The sequence below is a fragment of the Gopherus evgoodei genome, chromosome 2, assembly GCF_007399415.2.
Source record: "Gopherus evgoodei ecotype Sinaloan lineage chromosome 2, rGopEvg1_v1.p, whole genome shotgun sequence".
NCBI lineage: Eukaryota > Metazoa > Chordata > Testudines > Testudinidae > Gopherus > Gopherus evgoodei.
This window is the reverse complement of record NC_044323.1, coordinates 176,168,187-176,193,292: the sequence shown is the minus strand read 5'-3', so window position 1 is coordinate 176,193,292 and position 25,106 is coordinate 176,168,187. Positions and strand designations below refer to the sequence as shown.

Here is a 25,106-nt window from a genome sequence, read left to right as displayed (position 1 = left end):
GGATGGGGAGGAAAGGGTGGCACTGCAAGGGCACTGGTTTGCCTGGACAGCTCCCTTATTGTCTGGCAGGGGCATCCCTCTGCCTGACAGGAAAGCCCCAGCCCCCAGAAGGATGGAATAAGGAGCTGGTCAGAACAGGACCCGCAGGATCCACTTCTGTTTGTGCAGCCCCTAGCTCTGATTTGCCTCAGGCCCCAGCCACTGTCCTAATACACACAGTAGGAAAGAAAAAGGCAGATCCGGCAGGCAGGCCCTGGTCTCCCTCAGGATTCAAGGCAGGCAGCCTGGCAGAGGTTAACCAGCTCAGCAGTCCCTCCCATCCTCATCCAGGTGACGTGATAGGGGAGGGATGGGGGAGACTCCTGAATCCTCCGCCCACTCCTCACTGCAGGGGCCAACCCGGACAGACCCAGCAAAAGCCAGGCTCCCCCCCACCCCGCTGCTGCAGCGAGGGGGAAGGCGAGGAGGGGGAGGGGGGTTTTCTTCAGTGCTATCCCCACCCACGCAGGAGGGAGAGAAACTCTTCCGCAGCAGAATATACTCCTACTTTCCCCCCCCCCTCCCTTCTGTCTCCTGGAGCCCTGCAAACCTCTCCACAGCCTTTCGGGCCCCTTCAATATCCTCACTTGGTAACAAATCGATGGCTAGATCTCTCCCTAGCCGCTCCTGTTGCTTTGCAGGAGAGAGGGATCGATGGATAGACAGGTTCCCTGTTTGCAAACACCTCCCTCATTGGATCTGCATGCCTTAGAAAGTATTATTTTTGCATCTCTTGGATAAAAAGAGGAAACACACGCATGCCCCTCCCAGCTAAAATAATATTGGAGGCTTTGTGCCAGCAGCCTGCCGTCCCCAGAAAGCCCCAACTGTCCTGGACAGAGATCAGATTTAATGTTGGGGTCTAACTACTTCTCCTGTCCCAATCTATTTGCCAGTTCCAGCCCCGTCCATTATGTAACAAAGCAGCAATGCAGCGGCATCGATTCAGGAAGCACAAGGGGCAGGTATTTCATAATACGTTAAAAAAAAACAAAACTCAGAGGGCTGGAGAGCGCGTTAAAATCATGTGGAGAGATTATTCCAAAATAAAAAGACGGGGGTGGGGGGGAGAGCGCGGCAATTTTGCAGCCCACTCCTCAGCAATGCCCTCGGCAGAGCACTGCAAGTGATTTGCGGCTGTTTCTATACCAGGGCTATTTGTTCTGACTTAGCTTAGGCTCAGCACAAAAGAGCCAGGCCAGCCTCCTGGCAGCCTGTTCAAGGCCCAGCTTTGGCCCCCACGCTGTCTCCTGTTGCGCTTGAGGAGCCGGCCAGCCCTGCAGGGTGAGGACAGGCCCGCGAGGATCACAGCTAGAGGTCGGTGCGTGCCATACACACAGAGTGTGAGGCGGGAGGCTGGACGCAGCTGTTTAGTGGGGGAGAGCGCGGGGGAGAGACACGCACACGCCAGGCTTAACAGCAGCTGCCCTGCTTGTCAGGCGCTTGCTGCCGCGTTTGGCCATGGGGACGTGTTGCTAAAGATGGCAGGAGTTGAGTTCCTCACGGGCCGGCTCCTTCTGGGGGAGGTTGGTTTGTTATCGGCGCTGTTGCAGGCGCGTGGAGAATCCAGGGCTCCCCTAAAGTCCTGCGGGGTCACACCAGCAGCCAGCAGCCCGGGGGAATTTCACCTGGGGGAGGAGATTTCGTGGCGATTAATGGCAGAGAGCGGGCTAAATCCAGCCTGGATGCCTATAAATGGCGTTTCTCCTTCCAAGGTGCACATAAAAAAAAGAATCCGTCAGTGTCATTCCCCCACGTCAGGGCTGGTGGTGGGCGTGAGGCTGTACTTCCTCCGCCCCCTGCTAATGGAGTGAACCATTCCCAGCTCTCCCTTCTCCCTCTTTCTCCATCTCCCCCTCGTCCGCAAAGTCTCCGTTGCTGGGAACTTGTTGGCAATGCCTGTTTTTCAGCTTTCCCCCACGTTTTCCAGAGTAACTATTTAAAGATCTGCAGTCGCAAATGGTTTTACTAAATGTAGGATGGGACTTAAGTTGAACGGCAGATATATTTCTCTGATCCTTGCTGTACAGATAGGTAAGTGGACCACCAAATTGTGTCTCAGGTTGTCTGCACCAAACCCCATTTGATGCATGCAGAAACGGGATGTCTAAATAACCTGAAATGATTGGCATGATTCGTGGCGAAGAGACCAGGCTGTGCACTCTCCTCGCCCGCTCTTTTTAATGGCATTTTCGTGTTTATTCAGGATGCCAGGTGCTGAAAGAACAGCTTTTCCTCGGGAAAGGGAACGAATTCTTATTCCTCTTGAAGCACCTTTGCTCTTTCTTATTGCAAACCAGACGGACGAAATGCTCGTTAATGGTTAGGTTGCTTTCCTTTTCCTTCCCTCCTCCCCGGGAACGATTACATGCATATTTGTTTCCAGATATATGCCACCGACAATTCAGTGGTTCCAATGCTAAGACGTTTATTTCTTCCCTAGAGGGGCAGAGAGAGATGAGAAATGGAACAAAATGGCTAGAGAGAGGTCTAACTGGAAAGTTTATTTGCAGGCAACCAGGGACATGCAAAGGGGTCGCAATGCTGTCTTTTGGGATGTTAGGGCTCTCCCAGCTGCGGTGAAAGTAAACAAAAACAAAATCTAAATCTTATTGCCTGAGCATTAATTTTGTGTATACACTAAAGCACAGGTGCAAAATGCCTATTCTTTGGGAGTTACTTAAAATAGCACAGGTTTCCCTCCACCCTGGTTTGTGTGTGTGAGTGTGTATATGTGTGTGTGTGTATATATTTATACACACACACACACACACACGTGTGTGTATTTCTTCTTGCTGTTGTTTGGGATTTTGTTGTTGCTAGGTTTGTTTATTAGATAAATTTTGTTCAATGTTTCCGACTAAAATATTTTCACCGTTACAAATATTAAAACAGCTTTAAAGTTAAAGCAACTCCTTTCATTCTGCATAAGGAACTAATAACCAAAAAAAAACCCAAAAGAAATTCCCTAGCATTATCAAAAAATGATCTTGGATTAGAAAATAATTAAAATATATCTTTTATCGATACATTGACAGATTACAAGAGAAACCCTTGAAAAGATTTTCTGCAAAGGAATTCTGTCATAATAAAAATGCTCAGATTTGCTGCTTAAAAATCATTTTGCTCTGTCTCTTTCCTCGCTAGCCGATCTCTGCAGCATTGGGGCGGGGGGACCGTGGAGAAAAGGCAAAACGCGATGAAAATAAATTTCGCATCGATGGGGGGGGAGGAAACCCTTGAGACGAAACATTGAACTCGGGAAAAGGTGGCTAGAATTTGCAAACCTCAAAATTCATTTCATTATTTCAAACAATCAGAATAATTTCAAAGGATGCTGAACGCTTTGCAAAACCATTTTTTCAGGACACAGGGCTTTTTAAAAACGACATCTCTTTTTTTTAATGTATTTATTTCTTTATTTATTTGGAGATTGGAGGAAGATGTGAAGATAGGAAATTTTACCAAGAGAGGCATATATTCGCCGTGAATTTTACATGTTTTTGGCACTTTATGTGCACTAGATCGTTCGAAAGCGTGCAGGATTTTCGAAAGTTCAGCTAAAACCAGTGCTGCAGACCTCAAATATTACTAAAGTGTAGATATTTTGGGGGTAGTGAGGAAAGGGATGAATTTTCGGATATTATAGTCTCTTCGGAGAGCAGTTTGGTTTTATTTTACTCCGAAGAATTTATTACCGTTTTGAAATGAGGTGCCACCTCTGTTTTGTAAAGAGAATAAATGCCACATCCAGTGTAGACGTATATTTACCTCTTCTGGTGAATTACTGAAGGGTTCGTATGAAACGGAAGTTTGTCGCATTAGTTTGGTGCCCCACAAATGTGTGTCCATCTTTGCACCAATGCCTTGGTCCTTATGAATGGCTGGAAGCTCCCCGAACCCACTGACATTTTGACAAGAAAGGTGGCTGAGGGAGGGAAGCGGGGGTTGCAGGAGCTTGGAAGGAAGGTGAGACAGAAAGACAGATGATGCGGGGAGTAGACGGAGCTAAAGAGCGTGTTAAATGTGGAGAATAAGCAGCAAAATTAAGGAATGCCAAAAAAAGGATCAATGATGGATGGATCCTTTCGCCCTTATGCGTTGCTGACGGGCTACACTTTTCCCTTTCTCTTTCAAACGACCTAGTTAAAGAGCAGTCCCATTGTTGTGTAACTCGGGAGAAACCCTGCCTCGCTTCTTAAAGCACAGTTGCCCCCCAAGCCGAGGACAGTGCCAGCATGCTAACACTGCAATTAATTGTACGTCATTTCGCTCACGCGCCCGCGTGTGCTGCGAGCAGGCCTCTCCTGCCCAGCCCGGAGGCAGGACAATGGGGCACTTACGAATGATTATTGTTGCCATCGCATCCTGGCGCCCGGGAGGAGTCGATTCATGGGGCAGATCATTTGGGAGCCTGTATTTTTAAGAGTGACTTGTAGCATTTTTCCGCTGGGAAGTGGCGTTTTCGCCCTCCTCGTTCGCTTGCCTGAGCCTTAATCGCAATGGCTTTTATAGGACTTTCTCTCTCTCTCTCTCGGGATGTTCTCGGCTCTACTATTTGTTTGCATGTTTTGTACCGTAGCCAATGTCTCCACCCCCCGCCCCTCCCCGCCTGTTTTGACGTGCGGGTGGGCGGCGGTGGTGAGGGGTGTGGTTACTAAATCAGGTTAATGATGAATCAAACGGGGAGGGGTGACGGGGTTTCTGAGTTGAAACGAAGCCTTTTGGAGCCAGCCGTTTACTTGGTAATTTGAGCGCCTTAAAAATAAGCAGCCACGCTCCCCACGGGAATCTCTAGGGTAGAGTTTCTTACGGTTGCAATCCCAGGCTCCCAACCCAGTGTGTGCCCCCAGCATTTGGGGCAGGCTCCTGAAAGCAGCATGTGAAAATGGCAACTCCCTTAACCCGATTACTGTAGGTCGCTAAGATGCACTGCATGGGGAGGGGAGCAGCTGAGAGCCCTGAGCTCTGTTCTTCAGGATCAAGCCAGTGATCAATTAAACCAACAAGCCTCTAATTCCCTTTCATTTGCAGCGGGATTGATAGGGATAAATAGCCCGTATGCTAGCGAATCCCAGCCAGTCAGCCAGAAATTGTATCTGGTGGCGGTGTTTTTTCAAACAGACAAATCAATTGAGTCAGTCCTGACCATGCAAGCAAGCAGAAAGCGAGAGAGAGAGAGAGACCAAACCACAGTGACACCCCTACTTCCCTCAGCACCACTGCACCAGGAGAGAGAGGCTAGTGTCTGGGAGGGATTTTAGAGCTAACATCGTTTTAAAGATGTTTTCAAAAAATCTTCCCAGCAAGACAGACTGGCTTCCCCTTGCATGAAAATCCACTCTATCCCTCAGCACTCTGTGGATTTCACTGCAAGGGGAAGAGATCGAGAGGGGAGCACCTTCTTCCCAGCAGGGTCAGTTTTGTGTGTGGCTAGAGACAGAGCGCCTGGTTGATGGACTCAGCTGTAGCTAGACAGTTTTCAGAAACTTCTAGCCCTCTAGGCAGAGTGGTACATAGAGGAGCTGAGGTGAAGTGAGGTAAATTATGCTCTTGTGTCTCCACGTCGATCCATCTGGCTATGGACATGTCCACAGACACACAGTCTGACATATAAACCACAAGAGTCTCTCTGGCACCAATCTAGCTGCAAAACTACGACATAGGTGAGAAGTAATTTCACACACACACACACACATCCCCCTAGTCTGTGACTCTAGCACTCACTCCATCGGTGGATTACACAGGAGGGCATTTTCATTTTTTTTTCAAACAGTGGGAGCGTCTCAGTGTGTGCCAGTGAATAGCAAAATCCGAAAGGTGCAACATGGGACATATAACCAGGAAAAAACTTTAACTGTGGAAGAATTCATTTATCTTACTAGCGACTGCAACCCACACACTTTTCGTTCCCACCCCACGCTGTTGCACCATCGGAGGGAGAAATATACGTAAGCCGTAGCCCTTTGCGCGTTTTGTGAATGTTTTCCTCTAAGAGAGGTTTCATTTTCCGCAGCTATTTACCCAGTTGACACTGAAATAATGAAGTGCCCTTAACAAGAGCGTCCGTGTGTGTATAAACGTTCGGAAGCAGAATGTTATAACAATAAAACGCTTCCCGGGAAAGGAAAGAATTAAATTGAAAATTGCGTTTAATAAACAACCTAACGGTAATCCGGACTGTAGTGGGCCACGCTACTGTAAACTAGATTCAAATATCCAACGGGAGCGCGAGAGATGGAATAAGAAATGACGCGCGCACCCACAAATCAAAGGCACAAACCCACTCCCTGAATGCCTTTGACTCTAACCCTGTTGTTCTCAGCACACTTGCCCTCATTCAAAATTAATCCCGTCTGCTGGTGAAAGTGCCCGAACAGGAAAGCTGGCTTTGTGCGCTGAGAAAGAAGCAAGGCGGTTTGCAACCTGATGGGTGCACAAGAATGGCAGATCTTCCTGTCACGATCACGACTTTGATCCCTCGTGTATGGTGGGTGGGGGGAAGGGGAGGCTGGGGAGGGGTTGAATGTAGCTCACAGACATGTGGGGGTTGGGTGCTGTACAGTGTTACTGTGTTGGGATCTGTCCGGGCTGATGTGGTGCTGATCTGTTCCCCAGCGTACCTGGTGCAGGCGGTGAGAGCAGCGGGGAAGTGCGATGCGGTCTTTAGGGGCTTCTCGGACTGTTTGCTCAGGCTGGGCGATAACATGGCCAACTACCCGCAGGACCTGGACGACAAGAGAAATCTCCAAACGATCTGCTCGTAGGTCTTCCTCTTTCGTTGTTATTCCTCGTCCCGGATCGCCAGGGTTACATTCGGGGTGGTTATTTGAAAAGAAAATTTCATTGGCCGGCCTGGAAATCCCGCTCCGATGGCTGGTGTGCGTGTGCCTCTCTGCGTAAAAAGAAAGGGGTTTTATGGCGCTGCAAGGCGCTGCCTTATTTTCAGTTGTCCCTGCCCTGAGTTGCCCTGACCTCCGTCCTTTTTTCCCTGCAGTCTGAAGCGCTAATCAGAGCAAAACTGTACTCCGAGGAAAGATTTAACCTGCGCTCTAACCGGGCCATTCCGTTCGTTTCCCCGCTGACTCTTTTGGCTTATTTTTCCTTTTTCTTGCCCTCTGCATTTGTTTGTAACGCCGATGGTCCCTTCCCAGTTGATCTGTTCAAGGCCCCAAGTGTGACATCCAGCTTTAGTTGTCAATGCAAATAGTCATTGACATGGGTGGTGCTGTTGCCGATAAAAATGGAGGTCGGAAATCCAGCACTGGGTTGGCAACGTTTGGCTGGTACTGGCTCTTCTTAAAGGTCGCTTTTGTTGCTAACGAATTGCCTAAAACATGATCCTTTCTGCAAACCACCTAAGCAGCGAAATTCTAGGGCCACGTTTATTCTTTGTTGACTCCCCTGATGCTTTATTTCTTGCGGGTCGCGTTCTGATGTCCTTATTCTAGAAATATGAGACTGTTTTTTAAGTCAGCTGCTAAGCAACACGAGTAAAGAGATCAGAATCTGGCCTCGGAATTAAACCAAATAAATTAAGATGACAACAACGCAATCGAATGTACAGAGAAATAACAATAATAAATGGCACTTTGCTGCCGTATTAGAGAGAGTGATTTCTCCACCATCATTCAGATCTAGTTAGTTTTATTTTTAGAGTTAATCATATAATTGCTTAATAAGCTGTGGATAATGATTTGGTCTTGCAGAATAAATACTGATGCCCGAAGAGGGACTGGCACTGAAATGATCTCTGCAGACTGAGACACGGGAATGGTTTCGCTGCCAAACTTTCAGTCCTTGGGGAAGGAACACTAGGCCAGACCGGGCAGGGAGTGCTTAAGCACAAGTTTCTATTGAAGTCCTTGCAGAGTTTTACTTAGACTCCAGACTAGCGCCTGGGTAGGGATCCATTGCATAAGGAAATGTGAATCTTAATTTATTTCGCCCACATTAAAGAAGTGTTGTCTCCCATTGCTGACTCTTTACTGGGGACATCTGAAGGTTGTTGGTGAGACTAGGAGGATAAGAGCTAAAATGCTAATGTCAATTAAAGGGTTCTTTGACGAGAGTAACGCACCGTTTGCATTTTAATTTAATAAAAAAAATCCATTTATAGGATTTCCCTAATTGCTGTTTTCCTGCATAATCCTGAAATATCCGGGAAAAAAGCCATTGGAATGTAAAGTCTTTCTTGAAACATCAGAAAGGAGTCAGAAAACAATGTACATTAAACGGAAACATTTTTAAAATCAAGACATGTTAACCCAAAAGACAACGTTGTGAAACCCCTGTGGCTTCTCTTTCTGTCTATATATTTCTGAGAGACAGTAGGCTGCTATCTGCAGCGTCTGCAATGTCGGTACGTGGCTGCAGTGGCCAGCTGCAATGTACCTGCTGTGCTACATGTAGAATAAATACGTAAAGAAGGGCCCTAGCGTTCTAATGGGAAGGCTTTGTCCTGTTCAGGAGTTAGCTTCTTGTCCAGTGCCGCCGGCCTGCGCCTGATTTCTGTAAAGGTTTCTCTCCCCCTTTCTCTGTGCCAGTATGTGCATTGAAAGAAGATCAGGGAAGATTTAATTTTCCTTTGGGAGATGCAATTATAGCAGAAATACTGCAGGAGAGGCACACTCTCAGCCTTCTTGGCATCTCAATATCTCATTATTTATTACAAATGTAGCAAACACTGGAGTCTACAACCAGTGTAGAGTGCTCATAAATTAGAGTGCAGGACTGCTTTAGAAAATAACCGAAAACCGAGCGCCTGCCTGGAAAAAAACAAACAAACCAGAGAACAGTCACAGAGGCCACACTGATTTTAGATAACCGAGACCACTACACAGAGATCTGCCAGTCTCCTCTAAAATGAGACACTCCTGCTTGGAGTTTAGATTTAGCCTCGAAATCTGATTTTGGTTTGAGTGAGAAAATGGGAAAGCAGTTTAGGAATATTGGAAAATGTTCCGAGTGAGTCATTTCTTATTCTAAACACGGAAGGATCCTGGGCTCTCTTAAATCACTGGACAGACTTCCCCTTTGTCCCCAGTGGGGTTTTGGATCAGGTCAGGATTCTGAAATTCAAGGCATACTTTCCATGTCATTTCAGAATCACTGACCTGGCGCCTGCTCCAAACCCAGTCGGCATTCTGCAGAGAGGCGGCTGGTTTTCAGTGCAGCGAGGGCTCGATCTCAGGCTCTCTGGAGTCGGTGGAAGGTTTTCCTAGGTGGGATCACCAACGAACGCGGTGCTTTTCTGTGAAGTAACTTTGCTTTAGGATCTTTAAACTTTGGCCGATTCCATCGCTCTAGAAAAGTAAAATCAAAGCTCACCGCACAATAATACAGTTCATCAGCATCAAAAACAAAGAACACTCTCCAACAATAATCATGCTAGGCAATAAATAAATCTCTTCATAATCATTATAGCTAAGAAACACGCTCCTTAATAAAGTCCGACAGTTAAGGAGGGTTAATAATAGGCCCCTTGCTTTTTGTGGCTATTCCCCCCCGGAAGATGTCCATCTAGTCTGTGCATGCAAAAGGCGCACCTCCTGCCCCCCCCTATGATTTATGGAGCTATGCGCTGGACCCCAGCCGCAAAGGAAGAGATTTCGATTTCTGACTCCTTGCAAAAGCCTAAAACAGAACGTTAGCGAGTAAATACAAAATAAGCTGGGTATCGCCTCCTTGCCGGTTCAGAACGGAAGCAAGCAGCTTGCTTAGGGGGCGGTTGGGACTGGGGGGAATTGAGATCGCAGTCACTCTGGAGGAAATCCTGAAACAGCTGTTGCCTGAAGGCTTGATCCTGATCTCATTGAGATCAACGGCCCCACACCCTGGTTTTAACTGGGAGTAGGAGCAGAGCCTCACTGCAAAACGAGCCGCTTGTGCGCAGGGCTGCTGCTTCTAAGGTTGCAATTCTGAAGGCAAACAAGGGCCAAGGTTTTCAAAAAGCCACTGTTGACTTTAGGTGGCTCAATTTTGCAGCGCCCAAAGGGGGAAACTTCATGAAGGGGGCCTGATTTGCATAACTGGGGGGTTGGGCACCCAAACATCAAGGCACCCGTCATCGCTACACACATTTGAAGCTGCTGGGGGGGGGGGGGCGGAATCAGGACCCGGGCTGGAAGGGGAGCGTGCGGGTGGAGGGAAACGGGCGTGGGGCTGGTATGTTGTTCGGCTCTCTTGTGCAGCTAGTGACCTGGCGCTTGTCCCCTGTGTTTGCTCCTTCCCCAGGTACTGGGATGATTTCCACTCCTGCACCCTCACAGCCCTCACGGATTGCCAGGAAGGCGCGACAGATCTTTGGGAAAAACTGAAAAGGGAATCCAAAAACCTCGATTTTCAAGGCAGTTTATTTGAACTATGCGGAGGAAGCAACGGGTCAGCTCCTTCCTTACTCCTCCCTGCCTTCCCCCTGCTCCTGCTGGCTCTCTCTGCAGCGTTAGCGACCTGGTTCTCCTTCTAGGAGGTCTTTCCTGGTAGAACACACATACCCACTCCCACACACACTCTCCATATACTGGATTTATAGAGGAAGTGTCCATCCGTTTTTTGGGGACCGTTGTGATTGATTATCTGTGATGATGAAACATCCATATAGGATTGTGGAAACGTTCTCTCTCTTTATTTTGTGTTTTATTTGCCAAATGTTACCAAACAATGAGCAACAAACAGCCAAAATCGGACCTCAGCTTTAGTGTCTCTTCAAATAAAAATAACAAACCCGAGCCCTTTGTGCAAAAGAATCTCAGGAACGGCTTTGGGCCACCTAATATTAATAATCTTAATAAATAATAATAATAACAACAACAACAAAAGATGGGCTCCTGTTATAATATGAAAGAAAACGATGAGTTGAGAAAAAAAGGGCACTGGAAATGAATCCAAGATTGATATCCACGTGTGAAGCATATGGTGAATAACTCACAATCTATCATCTTTCCTCCAAAGTCGCTTGTTTTTTGGTCATTCCACTGCAAAAAAAAAATGTTTTTTCCTCGATGGGAAAAAAAGAAAGAAATGGACAGTTAAAAAAAAAGGAAGGAAGGAAAGAGATTGTATCTAATGACTGAAGGATTGAATGCTGCTAAGGTTGCTGAGAGTTTAGCTTTACTTGGTGTTGTCAAAGCATCTTTCCGAGTTCACTGCCTTTAATTTCCCTCCTCCTCTCTTGTTTTAGATGTTACACATACAGTAAAATACCTGAATATCCAACAGTATAGACCACAAAAAGGGGGCTTAAATGTAAACCTAAAAATACAGCATATTGATTTTGACAAAAAAGAACCTTGATTTTAAAAGAAAAGATGTAATTTAAAAAGAGTTTATTATAAAGCCAATTCAGCAAAAAAATTTGCTACAAGTATAGAAAGAAGTATAAAATAAAAAGTATTGTTTGAAATGAGGGTGTCGTTTTATTTGTAAAATATGCATGGTATATATCTATTTAACTGGACAGGCTTTTAATGTAATACCGCTAAAGGCAGAGCTGCTAAATTAATTAACATCGTCATCTTGGTGCAAAGAAATATAGAATTGCTAAACTAATTAACATAGCCTTTAAAAACTCATGCTATAAAACTCTCCCCTAAAAAAGGACACAATACTCCTTTTCTGAACTGTGGGGCTCATCTGCTGTGACTGCTTACAGAGGGAACCAGCCCAAGCCAGCTAGAGTGAGTGCCAGATTTCCGTGGGAACCCAGGGTGCCAGGGCAATGCAGGACGGGCTCCGAGGTCTAGCATTTTTGCATTTGCAGCAGTTTGTCAAAAATCCATCCGGTTATCCTTCCCTTCGTCACATGTGCGGGTTTTGCTGGCACAGCAATTGCAGGAGGCTTTATAGGCAGACGATTTACAACTATATTCTTTACATACGTATTTAGTGATTTCTTTAAAAACAATAAACCTATTTTGCTGAAAAGGGGACCATTTATAGCTATGGAAGGGAGAGAACGCAACCACCATTAAGATGCTGCAAAGGAGGGACAGAAAGCTGCTGCCTGAGATCAGATGAGTCCTTTCATAATTAATAAGACAGCTCAACTGAAATAGCCAGGAGACTGGGCCCTATTGATTTAGCAGCAGAAGCTGCTATAACCTTGTCTATTTATAGGATTTTGATGCCTTTATGGAGAGGTAAACATCAAGGAGTAAACACATCCTTTCTACCTATAAGACGAGAGTCCTGCTGAGACGGAGGAAGCTGAGGAGAAGGGGAGGAGGGGGTCAGAGTTTAATTTTGATTCTGCAATTCTAGTCATACATATTATTTATTCTGGTGCGGGAGGGGAATGTAATAATCCCCCTTCTCCAATATATCATTATTCTCTCTCTGTCTCCCCAAAGGTCTGTAAAGTCTGAAATGTAATGGGTAAGCAATAGCAAACGTAACAGTTCATAAATCAAACAGTGGGTTGCAATCCAATCTGCATTTCCCAAACGTATTGAATCCCAGCAACAAATGGGCCCCGGAACTGGAGCCAGCCGCCTTTAGCACTGGAAGCGATGTTGATTTTTAATGATAAAATACATTATGGGGGGTGGGGGGAGAGAGAGGAAATCACCAGTCTATGCAAAGCTCAGAATCATTTCCTGGGCATTTTTCCACCCTTCCCTTCCATTCTTTCCCACATTGGCACTGCCAGGGAACCGTGGGCTTTCTGCGAATGGCTTTTCCCAGTTGATCAAAATGTAGATTGCTATTAAAAATAATCATGACATCACACGTTGCTATTATTTTTTTTTAGCACAAACTAACAGCTGCAAGAGAGGGGGGAAAGAAATGGGAGAGTTCAGGCAAACCCTGCACTGCTTTAGCACCCGCTAGAGATCCCACCGAAGCGAACAGCAAAACTGTCATTGATTGCAGTGGCAGTAGAATCGGGTCCTTCTTCGGGCCAAACTCCCACTGAAATTTTGCCCCTTAAGGAGGATGGGTCTTTTTTTTACTGCTAGTAGTTAAATCCATTTCCGTCAGGAGCTAAATCCCGCTGGCTTTACATGCGGTCAAATCCTGTTAGCTGTAGCAAACCCACTGACTTTCTATCCTAAGCAGGATGTGGTCATGTGATTCTAGTTTAAAGTCCCCAGTCCTGTAGTTCTTACTCGATAAAACTGCCACTGAAATAAATAGATTGGATTCCACTGAGAGACAGAGAGAGAGAAAGAGAGAGAGGGAGAGAGGTTTTGACTGTATAAGGACTGCAGGACCAAACGCCAAAGATGTGCCATTCTGTTGCAGAAATACTAATTGAATCTGGATTAAAATGGCTTCTTATTTCTTTATATTTCCAGATTTTTTTTAAACAATAGTGGCTTAACTATACAAGGAAATCTCAAACTCTTTGATAAGGGGGACCGGTTTCCATCTCAGTACTGCGTTCAAGAGATTTTCGAATTAGAATGAATGAATAATAAATCATCTCTCTATATTTAGCAAATACACAGAGTAGTTCTACATGGCAACGAAACAGCAGACAGTGGGCTGGTGAAATAATAAGCATGGTTTTTGAAGTTAGTGATTAGTGAGCCAATGAGAGACTAGGATGCTGGGTTATTTTATTTGAATTTTTTTTCCTCCTGGGGTATTGCAAATTGTTTCGATTTTAATATCAATCTTCTTAGAATTTCAGAAGGGAAAGAATTTGTTCAATAGAAGCAAAATCTCATGGGAAATCTCCCATTCCGGTGTTATTTCCAAATGCACCAGCATGCAGATGTGCCTTTTTAATTGACAAACTCCTGCTTTCAGAAATCACTGTCTAAAGACAGGGTAATTCCAGGCAATAAGATGAACAAGGATGCATATGTTATACATAAATCTACATTGCATCGCCTATATTTATTTTTTATACAAAGCAAGCGGGTTATAAATAATGACTTACCCAGCTTTCTTTTCTATAAATGTATAAGCCACCCACACAACCTCCTGACAGAGAGAAGAAACAATAACCCAAATCAGAGAGAGGAGACTGAAAAATAAGCTAATAAAGAACCACCAAAGGCATCTACCGAAGTAGCATAGAATAAGGAATGGATTTTAATGACCATGTAACTATTCTTTCAAAATGGGATCTTCCCCCTGCTGAAGCCACTGGGAGTTTTTGACACTGATTTCAGTGGGAGCAAGATCAGCCTGTAACTTCACAGCCTAGACGGTTTCATTTGTTTTCCATTTAAAAGTAAAGAAAAGGTCAGGTGCAAGATGAGGAACTTCCCCTCTGATTTTCCAGGGATGTAGCTGGGAATTACTGTACTAGACATAGCTGTTGTCAGTTAAGGTGAGTAAATGAGGAGTTAAGGAGTTTGTAAATGAACTAGCAGCAGACCTTATTATAGAGAAAAATACTTAAGCTTCCATCTCTGTAACTGTCTTGAAGATAGGGGAGGAACTGCAGAACTGGATTTCAATCTCTTAATATTCTTATTGTAGCTATTTATTATTTGTATTGCAGTAGTGCCTGCTTTTGCACCAGTCGTTTGCTCCACAAATATTTGTTAGTTTCTTACAAAAAAAACTAAAAATTAGGAGGTGGGAACTGAATTTGACACTTTAAAATATAAATATTTTACATAATGTGTTAACACATGATCTCTGGCTTCATTTAATTACTGATTGCTGATCAAAACCCTGCTCTATGGAGCTCAAACAGCACAATATAGTCTCAAATTATAGTGGCAGGGCTAAAGCCTTCTCAGTGTTTAAGGTTATGAAAGTGTAAAGGGTCTTGAACTTCCTGGATGTTATTCTTCTATTTTCTCTTTGATTTTTAATCCAGAAATTACTGTACTGACATGTGTTTCCAGAGTTTTTCTCCTCAGCTGTGTCCAAACAGCGCAGGAAAATAACTGACCCAAACCCAGTGAAAAGGACTAAGCAAACCAGGTTTGTTTAACCTCATCTTTCTGTGCCCACCAGCTCGGGAAAGCTTTATGTTTATGAGAATAGAAATGATAAAAAGAGAAGACAGGAGAGACCAAGAAGAAACAAGCCATGCTCTCTGCTGCACTGGTCCCACTCCCCAATAAGCAGAGTGTTTTCAAAGCTGCAGGTGTCCAGTTCTCCAGAAACCTCACACCAGTTTCCAGCCCCTAGGCAAACAGGAGTTGGAAAATTTAACAAAGGCATTCAAATGCTCATTCAAAACTGAAAGGGACAGAAATAACCCAACAAGTGCCCTTCTTTGTTAAATTGGAAAGTAAATGAAGTTAGCAGAAGCTGGGGCCACTATTTTCATTGTCAGAGCAGATCTGCAGGCCCTAATCCTTGTCCTAGTTCAGTCTGTGAGCAACATCAGACCTGCAGGCTGCTGTCCCCTGAGACTCACTGAAGCTTGTCTCCTTCCTTATGAATTCTGGATAAACTCGTATTTAGTAACAGGCTGCTCTCACTGAATAATCCTTGCCAACCTCTGCCTTTTATCCAGCCACCTGAGCACTGGAAGTGAAGGCCGCACATTGCTTCCTACTCAGATTTGCCTCGATCACCTTTGAAAGATGGAAGATTGAGCCAAGTTAAAAAAAATGCATCGGTTACCTCTCCATCTGCTCCACTTCAAATCCCGTGCAGTGAAATGAGCATAATTTTGTACTGGTCGGCAACAAAGCCTTGTCGCATGATGCAAAGACAGAGAGAAAGATGGATGTGCAACATTGCAAAACATTGCTAGCACATGGGGAACGAATAGGGAAATGTGGTATATGTCCATTCCTCAGAATTAGAACATAAGAATGGCCATGCTGGGTCAGACCAGAGGTCCATCTAGACCAGAATCCTGTCTTCTGACAGTAGCCAATGCCAGGTGCTTCAGAGGGAATGAACAGACCAGGTAATCATCAACAACATTTGAATGCAAGGCTGTCTGAGTGTAGGGTACATTAACTTGTATGTACACAGTATTACTAATAATTAAGGCCTGGATTGTGCCCCCTCTTACTTACCTTACTTCCCACGTAGCCCTGTTTAAGTCAATAAGCTGTTGTCGTGCTCTGAGAACAGCCCTAGTGAAATCAGTGGAGCTTCAAGCAGAGGAAGGTACTAAGCAGCCTGAGTAAGAGTGGCAAAATCAGGCCTGTATTTATTAATTAATCCATATTATTATTTGTAAGCCAGTGGGGCCTAGAGGTCCCCACTGAAGGAAACTGAACATTTTAAGTTAAAAGGCCTGATTCACTACTGTGTAACTCCAGTCTTATGCTAATATGAGATCTCGAGTTTTAATGGAGCTACAAAGGTGTAAAGCTAGAGTAAAACAGTGATGAGTCCAGCCAAGCTTTCCAAATATGCAACCTCTTTTTGCCTCTGGCGCTTCCTTTTCTCTCTTGTTATCTGCAGCTCTCCTGCTTTAGCTGCTCTTCCTATTTGCAGGCAGTGCTTATTTTGTGCCAGGACTTGCTAGGGCTGAGCCCTGCCACCTCTAGGCTTGGCAGTTCATAGCTCCAGCATCTCTTGACTTGCCATGTCAGTTATGAAAGTAAAAAAATTGCTTGAGCCCTAGCACCCAATTGCTTGAGAGCCCCAGCACCTCTTTCATTACAAATTAAGCACAGCTTGCAGGAGGCTGGGGAGAGGCCTGTGTAGGGACACTAGAGGTAATAGCACCAGGAGGCATCAAGTTGTCATCTTCTTCCCAGTGAGGTGCAGAGTGAAAACACATTTTGATGGGGATGAGGAGTCATTAGTCTTGGGTAACCTAGCCTATTTACACTATATGAATCCAGAGCAATTTGAGGTGAGGAAGTGGGCTATGTTTCACCATCAGGGTTTGGTAACTGGGTGTGCCATAAGCACCTCAGCTGGAGTCAGTGGCCACCTGAGTGATGGTCACACCAGACCCTTAGAGCGGTTTTCCAGCAAGCAGTGCTGTATTATCTTTGGTCAGGTGTCCTTCTGCTCAGCTGGTGCCTTTGGCTTAACAGGAAGTAAGCCTCTGATGACAGAGTGTGAATGACGTGCATCTGCGCTGGAAAAAAAAAGGAGGCAACCAAGGGAAACAAACCAACAGTCATGATGTGTGCAATTCCCTCCTGTACAGAGGCCTACATAGGACCAGCAAAGAATCCTGTGGCACCTTATAGACTAACAGACGTTTTGGAGCATGAGCTTTCGTGGGTGAATACCCACTTCCTCAGATGCATGTGAGGATGCAGTCATGCATCTGAGGAAGTGGGTATTCACCCACGAAAGCTCATGCTCCAAAACGTCTGTTAGTCTATAAGGTGCCACAGGATTCTTTGCTGCTTTTACAGATCCAGACTAACACGGCTACCCTCTGATACCTACATAGGACCGATGCTCCCACTGAAATCCCACTTAAGCTCTGGAACTTCAGTGGTGCATGGGCCTTGTGCTGCACCTCTGTACATGGATGAATTCCACCTTGTGGGGATACAGCCCTACACCTGAAAATAGAGTACTTCAGTGACCTGTCTTGTAAACCATGTGTAAGACACCCGATTTTGTGGCTGTGATATTTCAACATGATTGAATAAAAAACCTGTAACATCATGATTTACAGTGTTATCTCTGACCCAATAAAATTACAAGACAGCATGTGTGTGTCTCTGTGAGAGGGAGAGAGATACAAGTGTGCCCTAATGAAGCTAAAGCCTGTTTACATCCTTGCTTAGAGACAAGCAGCATTAGAAACAGACCCATAACAGTCCCCAAACCAGGGTACTAAATAACAAGTACGAAGGCACTGAGCAGGGGATAAGTTGTGAAACATTTCTATGTTAACTTGCATTTTCTACCCTCACTGGTCCAATGGACAGACTGCCTGTCTTCCAACTGTTGAATGCATTGGGAATGTACTAGGTTTCAGAAGTTCTAATTCACAGGACTTTGATTGAAAAGTGCATCATTGGCATCTGAATCAATTGGTCTGGTGTTGTATTAATATTATGTGTCATCAGCATGTTGTCACCCTGATGATAAATTACTTAGACTAATACCAGCTGCCTAAATCATCACCTGGATATATCACTTACTGGACAGATTTTTAATGTCTGGGACATTTCATACTCAATATTTTGTTTTGGAAAATAGAAGAACTCATTTGCATGGCATGAATGGATAAAATGGACCACTCCAGATCACTATAACAGCCAGACAGCTGGTGGACAGAGTGAGGGAACAGCAAAGCAAAGGGAGTATGTCAGCAAGACAAAAATGGAATATGTTTTAACTGTTGGATAGTGGTTTCTCTACTAAATTGATAGACATCCTTCAATTCCCTGAAGCCTAATAAAGAAAAGGTAGTTGGAGTTGTTCATTGAGAGCAAAATTTACCTCAGGGTGAAATTCACCCCTGTGCAGAGGCCTACACACCACTAAACCCAAGGACATTCTATTGGGAGGTGCTAAGTGAGACATAAGTGCTGCATAGGTATCTCGTCCATTCTGCACAGGGATTAATTTTACCCACCAAAGCAGAAGGCCCCATGCATCCACATGAAGCATTTAATAAGTGGTGCATAGGGCCTTTGTATGGTCTGGACACACTGGGATGAATTTCACTTCCATTGTGATACAGAGAATGTGGTTAAAAAGTGTTTTATTTAAATGATAAAGGTCTGTGCCTCTTCCTGAGACAAAAGCAAGACAAGGGGAGTCATTGTCAACAGTTTCTGATGTCAACCTGAGACTATTAATTTGAGAAGATTGACTGCCTGCTGCATCAGACAATAGAGATTACTGCCCACAGGTGCTGTCTCTTGAGGCAGAAAGGGACTCAGAACTGCTGCAGCAATTAAGGGACAAATACTTATGTCCTTACCAAGCCCTTCCTCAGGCAAAACTTCCCATGAAGCCAATGTGAGTTTTGCCTATGTAAGTATTTAGAATTTGAGGTGTGGGAATTTTACCCAAGCTAAGACTCCAGGATCGGGAACCTCAATGTTTTAAATGTCTGTCGGTCCTTTGTACCTTTTCTATGATATTTGACCTCTAGGATTTAATTCCCTCATAAGTTATGTTACCGCTCCATTAGGTAACATGAAAAATGTGCAAAGAAGCACTTACTTATGTAATGAAGGTCAATTTTGTATTCATCAGGACAGGTTTCTTGCCAGGAAATGAGAGACTCTGACGTAGAATCAGCATGTGAGGAGAAGTGACAGTCCTTCAGCAATATCAAGCTAAGAACACTTTGGAAAATGTTGGATATGCAAAGTCACCACTCTGCTAGGCAGGGCTAAGCAACACCACCACCACCACCACCAAGACAGACACTAACCTGGGCAGTCATTTTTTCATCACAGTTAACTGTCCTTGAACCATCTCTTCGGTATAGATCCACCAACAGGCTTTTCTTCAGCATCTGATAGGTACAATATCTAGCCCCATCACATTTTTTTTCTTAAAAGGGCACCGTCATATCACGTATGTTTATAATACAACACCTGTCCTCATCTGTGATATTAGTAACCCCGGAGATTATTAAAAGTGAAAAAAATAGAATTGACTTTTCTGTATTTATGCTCTTTTTGCACGTCATTCAGATTGGCCACTAAAAAGAGTCTAGTAGTATCATAAACCTAGTCCCAGATTTGGCCCTTAGCGTCCAAAATATGGGGGTTAGCATGAAAACCTCCAAGCTTAGTTACCAGCTTGGACCTGGTAAAGCTGCCACCACCCAAAAAATTAGAGTGTTATGGGGCACTCTGATCCCCCCAAAACCCTTCCCTGGGGACCCCAAGACCCAAATCCCTTGAGTCTCACCACAAAGGGAAATAAACCTTTTCCCTTCCCCCCTCCAGGTGTTCCTGGAGAGACACACAGAAGCAAGCTCGGTGAATCTAAACAGAGGGATTCCACCCTCCCCATTCCCAGCCTTGGAAAACAGAAGTACCGAGAGCTAATCTCTCTTCCCCCCTCACCCAGAGGGAATGCAAAGTCAGGCTAGTAAATCTAACACACACAGATTTCCCCCTGACTTCTTCCTCCCACCAATTCCCTGGTGATCACAGACTCAATTCCCTGGAGTTCCCCACTAAAGAAAAACTCCAACAGGTCTTAAAAAGAAAGCTTTACGTAAAAAGAAAGAAAAATACATAAAAAATGGTCTCTCTGTATTAAGGTGACAAATACAGGGTCAATTGCTTAAAAGAAATATGAATAAACAGCCTTATTCAAAAAGAATACAATTCAAAACATTCCAGCAACTACATACATGTAAATACAAAAAAAAAACCTATCTTTGTACTCACAACTTGGAAACAGAAGATTAGAAAGCAGGAAATAGAAAAATCCTTCCCATAGCCGAGAGGGACAGATTCAAGACAAAGAACTCAGACACACACTTCCCTCCACCCAGACCTGAAAAAGTCTGGTTTCCTGATTGGTCCTCTGGTCAGGTGCTTCAGGTTACTTTTTTTTCAGGTGAAAGAGACATTAACCCTTAGCTATCTGTTTATGACACATTGCACTGTGACTTTAGGTCAGCTTCATTTGTTGGTTCTCCTGTACTAGCTGCTGCACTGCAAGGGAATGTTTCAAGCAAAACAATAACAATTCTCCCATTCCAACACCCCACCCCACCCCAAGCTAGGTTAGATCTAGATGAAAAAGGATTTAGTCATGAATTTATGTCTATGAATCATGAGTTTTGTAAAACTTTTGTTTCTTTAACAAAATTTAATTTTAGGATCTAACCTACCAGACAGCGTCCTGGTTGCAAATAATGCAAAGCAAATTCTGCTTTTCATTGATGCTTATGTTCCTCAATTTCCTTACCAGGTAGCAGGGAATGGTAGAAGGATGATTCTTGTTCCACTTTGACTTCAGCTCCCGTGTTCAATTCCCCATCTGTGAAATGGGATGATGGTACTTATCTCTTTGTAAAGTACTTTGAGATCTATGGATGAAAAGCCTATTTAAGAAGCTAGATATAGTTATTATTGTTAATTCTGCGTCAAGACTTGAACCTCCAGTTTCTTTTGATGCTGAAGGGGCACCAAGAAACAAAAGGTGAAGAATGCCTCTCATAGATTTTTTAAATCTTACTTGGTACCAAAACAGAAAACAATACAAGGCAATTTGAATGCTATTCACCCCTGTGCAGAAGACCAGCACAAGGGCCTATACCATTTGTATCTCATCAAAGTCTTAATTTGAAATTAAGTGAGGACATAGGTGTGGTGCTGGCCTTCAGCTCAGGGCTCAATTTCACCTTATGATATTGATTTGCTTACAAGAGACATATTGTGGCATCTTCTTACAGAGGACTCAATCCATCTTCAGAAATTTCATTTCACTATGGTGATCTCTTATTTGATTGGTATCAAGGTTACTTTATTTTTGAAAGTGCCAGTGATTGTGCTGTTTCAAGCCAATTCAGTGACTGGAAAGGGGAAAAAAGAAGACGCACAATATACACAGTGCCAGAAACATAACTGGTATGCCTGTTCCTTTCTTCATTTCAGCTGGGGTCAATTGTTTTTTTTCGAACTTGGGTGCCTTACACTAAGAAACATAAGCCCATTTAGACACCTATTAGAGTGACCTGATTTTAAGAAGTGCTGAGTATCTACTGCTGTTGCTGACTTCAGTAGGAGTTGCAAGTGCTCAGAATTTCTAAAAATCCAGCCACTCATTTAGGTATCTAAACAGGGATCAGGGTGCCTCATATTAAATATTTTAAAGCCATTGGCTTGGGGCATGGTCACAGTTTCAGGGTAACTACACCTGTATTCTTCCACATACACCCCTGCGGTCCACTCCAGGAGTTCTCAGTCAGGTCTCCAGCCAGCAACTGTCTCTGGGCAGGAACCTTTGTCCAACTCTCTTGTGATCTGGGTTTTTAAGGTTGCACATCTCCCTGCACTGTGATATTCCCAGCAAGCCAGTTTGCCAGAAGGCCAATACCTGCACTTTCCTTTCTCTCGGAGATGCTATGATCAGTGTATGGCCAGCAGTTACCAGTTACCACCCAGCTCTTTCTAAGCAAGCATGTTAATTCTTACAGTAAAGGTACCACAGAGAAAACATAAGAACATACCAGGCATCACTCATGTGCCCTAGTAGTCCAAAGTTCTTCCAACCCTTCTGTGAGGGTTGGGACCCCCTTGGAAAGAAGGTCTTGTCCATTTGCTGGATTAGAAAGATGGCCCTGGGTCAGTTCAAACACAGGCTTTTTAGTGCCAAAAGCCTTTCCTTTGTCTGTCTGTTCTCTGAAAACCCAGTCTGAACCACTAGATACAAGCCTCTCTAAGGTGTGATACCTCTCTGGAGGTGCTTATAACATAAGAGATTCGCCTTGATTTCTCTCTCTCATACACGCACAGACACACACACACTTTCTTTTTGGTTCTTGGAGCAGTCATGGCAACCCTCCCTTCCTGGAGTTGCATACAATCTCTAGCCCACAGTGATACATCAACTTAATGTGGGATTTCAATCTCTGTCACGTGCATAACGATGTCTCTACTTCTAGTATTAACAAGGAACCCAGTGTTCGGGGTCCTTAGACAGCTGAACAATTCATTTTGTTAAGCAGTTACAGCAAGAATAGCCAAGGACCAGCCCATGCACTGATTCACCCTATGCTTGTTCCTTATCTATGCTACAATTTACAATTGCATTAACGCATGCTGAAAGATAAGTAGTAAGTGTAATGTAGACAAAGCCTAACAAACTAAACCACAAATGCTTCAGGTGGTGTACATTGACTCTTGACTACAGTGGAGCTACACCAATTCACAGCTAGACCCTGCAGCTGGTCTAGATGCTGCAAATGGAGTCAGCACCCACATAGAGTCCCAATTAAATCAAGGGCTCTCTCCATGAACACAGAGGTGACAGTGGACACATCCATTTGTGAGAACTAGTAACTAGCTCTAATTTTGCTATATAGAAAGGGCATTAAACCCATTTCTCTTATTAAAATATACTACGGTGCCATCACTTCAGCAGCAAGAATTGGAAAATTGGGGCTAGGTGAGTTAATTTACCAGTTGGCAGAAAGATGGAGTTACCTGTTACAAAATGGCCACTTAAGGGCTGCAGAGCCTGGGCTCTGCCCAGTTTAGAGAACCTGCCCCACAAAGCTTGCTGAGAGAAACAATTCCTAGAAGATAGCAAGCCCTCACACAAAAGTTAGTAGGGACCCCAGGAATTCACTGAGAATAGTGCTGCATGTGTCACCACTCTCCCCCATAGGGATTCTCCAGTAATGCCTGCTACGGTTTATGATAGTGCTACAGTAGAGCTTGAAGCTATTACTTTGTGTACTACTGTAGTGTATTTTTAGAAGAGTTGGTATGTACTTGAATACCCAACAATGTATTCATGGCTGTATTGGGGCTCTTTTGGTCCTTGGTGTTTCTCAAAACTCCCTGCTCTTTAATTTTATATTATAAAATCCCTTAAGCAACTTTAGTGATTTTAATACCACTGCTTTACAAGTTCAATATTTGCCTTCCTGTGTTATTTTATATCTCATAATGTTTGCTACTGTCAAAAGTATTATAGTAGATATTATTAAAAACTGCTAGTTAGTATCAATAATGTAATGTCACTAATTGTACTTTTACACCTGATACAATTACTGTCATTTATTCTTCACTCATTCTTCCCCCCATTAAATTAATGCATATTGCAGATAAGAAAAAGAGGGCCAAAACGTTCACTGACTTGAAACGCTGGGTGTACAAGGAATGCAGGATCAATTCAAAAGCTGCTTGATTTTACTGTTTCATTTTTAGGATGCTTGGGACTTGATTTTCAAAGTATCAGAAGCTCAGAGACATGTACAGAAATTTATGGGTAACTGAATGCCTAATTTCTGTGAGCAGATGCTGAAGCATTGTCTACACACAAACTTGCAATGGTTTAATTAAACTGGTAAAAACCCCTACATAGATACTCGCAGTTTGGTTGTAGAGTGGTTTCTATCAGTTTAGCTTTAAAGCTGCTCCTAAAGGACTTCAAGTAAACCAAAATTAGCCTGGTTTAAACTGAAATAAGAGTGTCCAACACAGCCTTTTGCACCTGTTTAACTAAATTGGTTTAAAACTTGTACCTTAAGTTAAATTGGCTTAACGTTCTTGGGTAGACAACCCTGACTATGCATGCAAATCTCATACTTGCATGTACAAATGACCAATCAGGCATCTGGCCATTCATATACTCAGATTGAGTGGACCCAATCCCCACATGGTATAAATGGTGCAGCTCAATTTACACCAGCTGATGATGTAGCACAGTAACTGTGGGCAGAAATTAAGCAGACAATTGCACACTCATTTTTTTGCAGAGAGCCTCTGGTTTCTGATGTATCGAAAATCAAGTCCTTTTTATCATGTGCACTTGTTTGGAGTGAAGACCAAGGAGTTAAGGGCTTCCACAGAAATACTGCAGTGGAGGAAAAGCAAAAAATAACAGAAAAAGACCCTTCACTGAGGAGTCAAAATAATTCCATATTAATAAAATAAGAGTAACCTAAAGAAAAAAAGATTCCTACAGTTATTAATAGTACCAAAAATTATACAGGAGAACTCACCATCCCGTTTAAAGGCATAAGACTGTCATGTGCAGGAATGAAGAGAGTAATTTCCCTCTGATCATGTTTACATTCTCCACAGCTGAAGTTCTATCCCAACGTCTGTACTCAGACAAAATTCCTGTGAGGGACTTCCATGTGAAGAGAGATTGTGAAGTATAGGACAATTGTTTAGTGTATAGAGATGAATAATGGGAGATGACAGCTAGATATAAAATAATGAATGACATAGAGCAAGTAAACCAGGCACTTGTATTTCCCTCTACTGAATTACAAGGTCAATATTTATTTTTCCTGTTGTTTTTACATAATACATTTGGATTCACCACAACTCGGATGTTACAATGTATCTGGTCAGCTTTAATAACCAGGACCATCTGAAAAGCAGAGCACTAAGTGAAAGATGGCTGAGTTTCCTTTACAATAAAAAGTGATTAGAAATCAGCCAGGTATGAGAGACACCATGGAATGCACAATGGCAAAGTAAGGAAGAAAGGTAACAGGTTTCAGGACAGGTCAATCATTTCAGTTGATGGGGCAGTTCAGATTTTATTGTGAACTC

The 25,106-nt window shown here is 43.8% G+C and overlaps 1 protein-coding gene across 1 annotated transcript; it reads left to right on the top strand.

Annotated features, from left to right (window-relative positions):
• The first annotated feature begins 1,840 nt into the window (after positions 1-1,840).
• Positions 1,841-16,499, top strand: NRN1 (neuritin 1). Its single transcript, XM_030552344.1, has 3 exons — positions 1,841-2,073; positions 6,658-6,802; positions 10,276-16,499. The coding sequence occupies exons 1-3, from the start codon at positions 2,019-2,021 to the stop codon at positions 10,505-10,507; spliced, it is 432 nt and encodes a 143-aa protein (XP_030408204.1). The 5' UTR covers positions 1,841-2,018; the 3' UTR covers positions 10,508-16,499.
• Positions 16,500-25,106: the final 8,607 nt, after the last annotated feature.

Bases quoted from the DNA above. Each gene is read 5' to 3' on its own strand.
- NRN1 (XM_030552344.1), top strand. From the start codon at position 2,019: ATGGGACTTAAGTTGAACGGCAGATATATTTCTCTGATCCTTGCTGTA. The intron at 2,074-6,657 runs GTAAGTGGACCA...TCTGTTCCCCAG, and splicing joins GATCCTTGCTGTACAGATAG to CGTACCTGGTGCAGGCGGTG. The intron at 6,803-10,275 runs GTAGGTCTTCCT...CTCCTTCCCCAG, and splicing joins AATCTCCAAACGATCTGCTC to GTACTGGGATGATTTCCACT.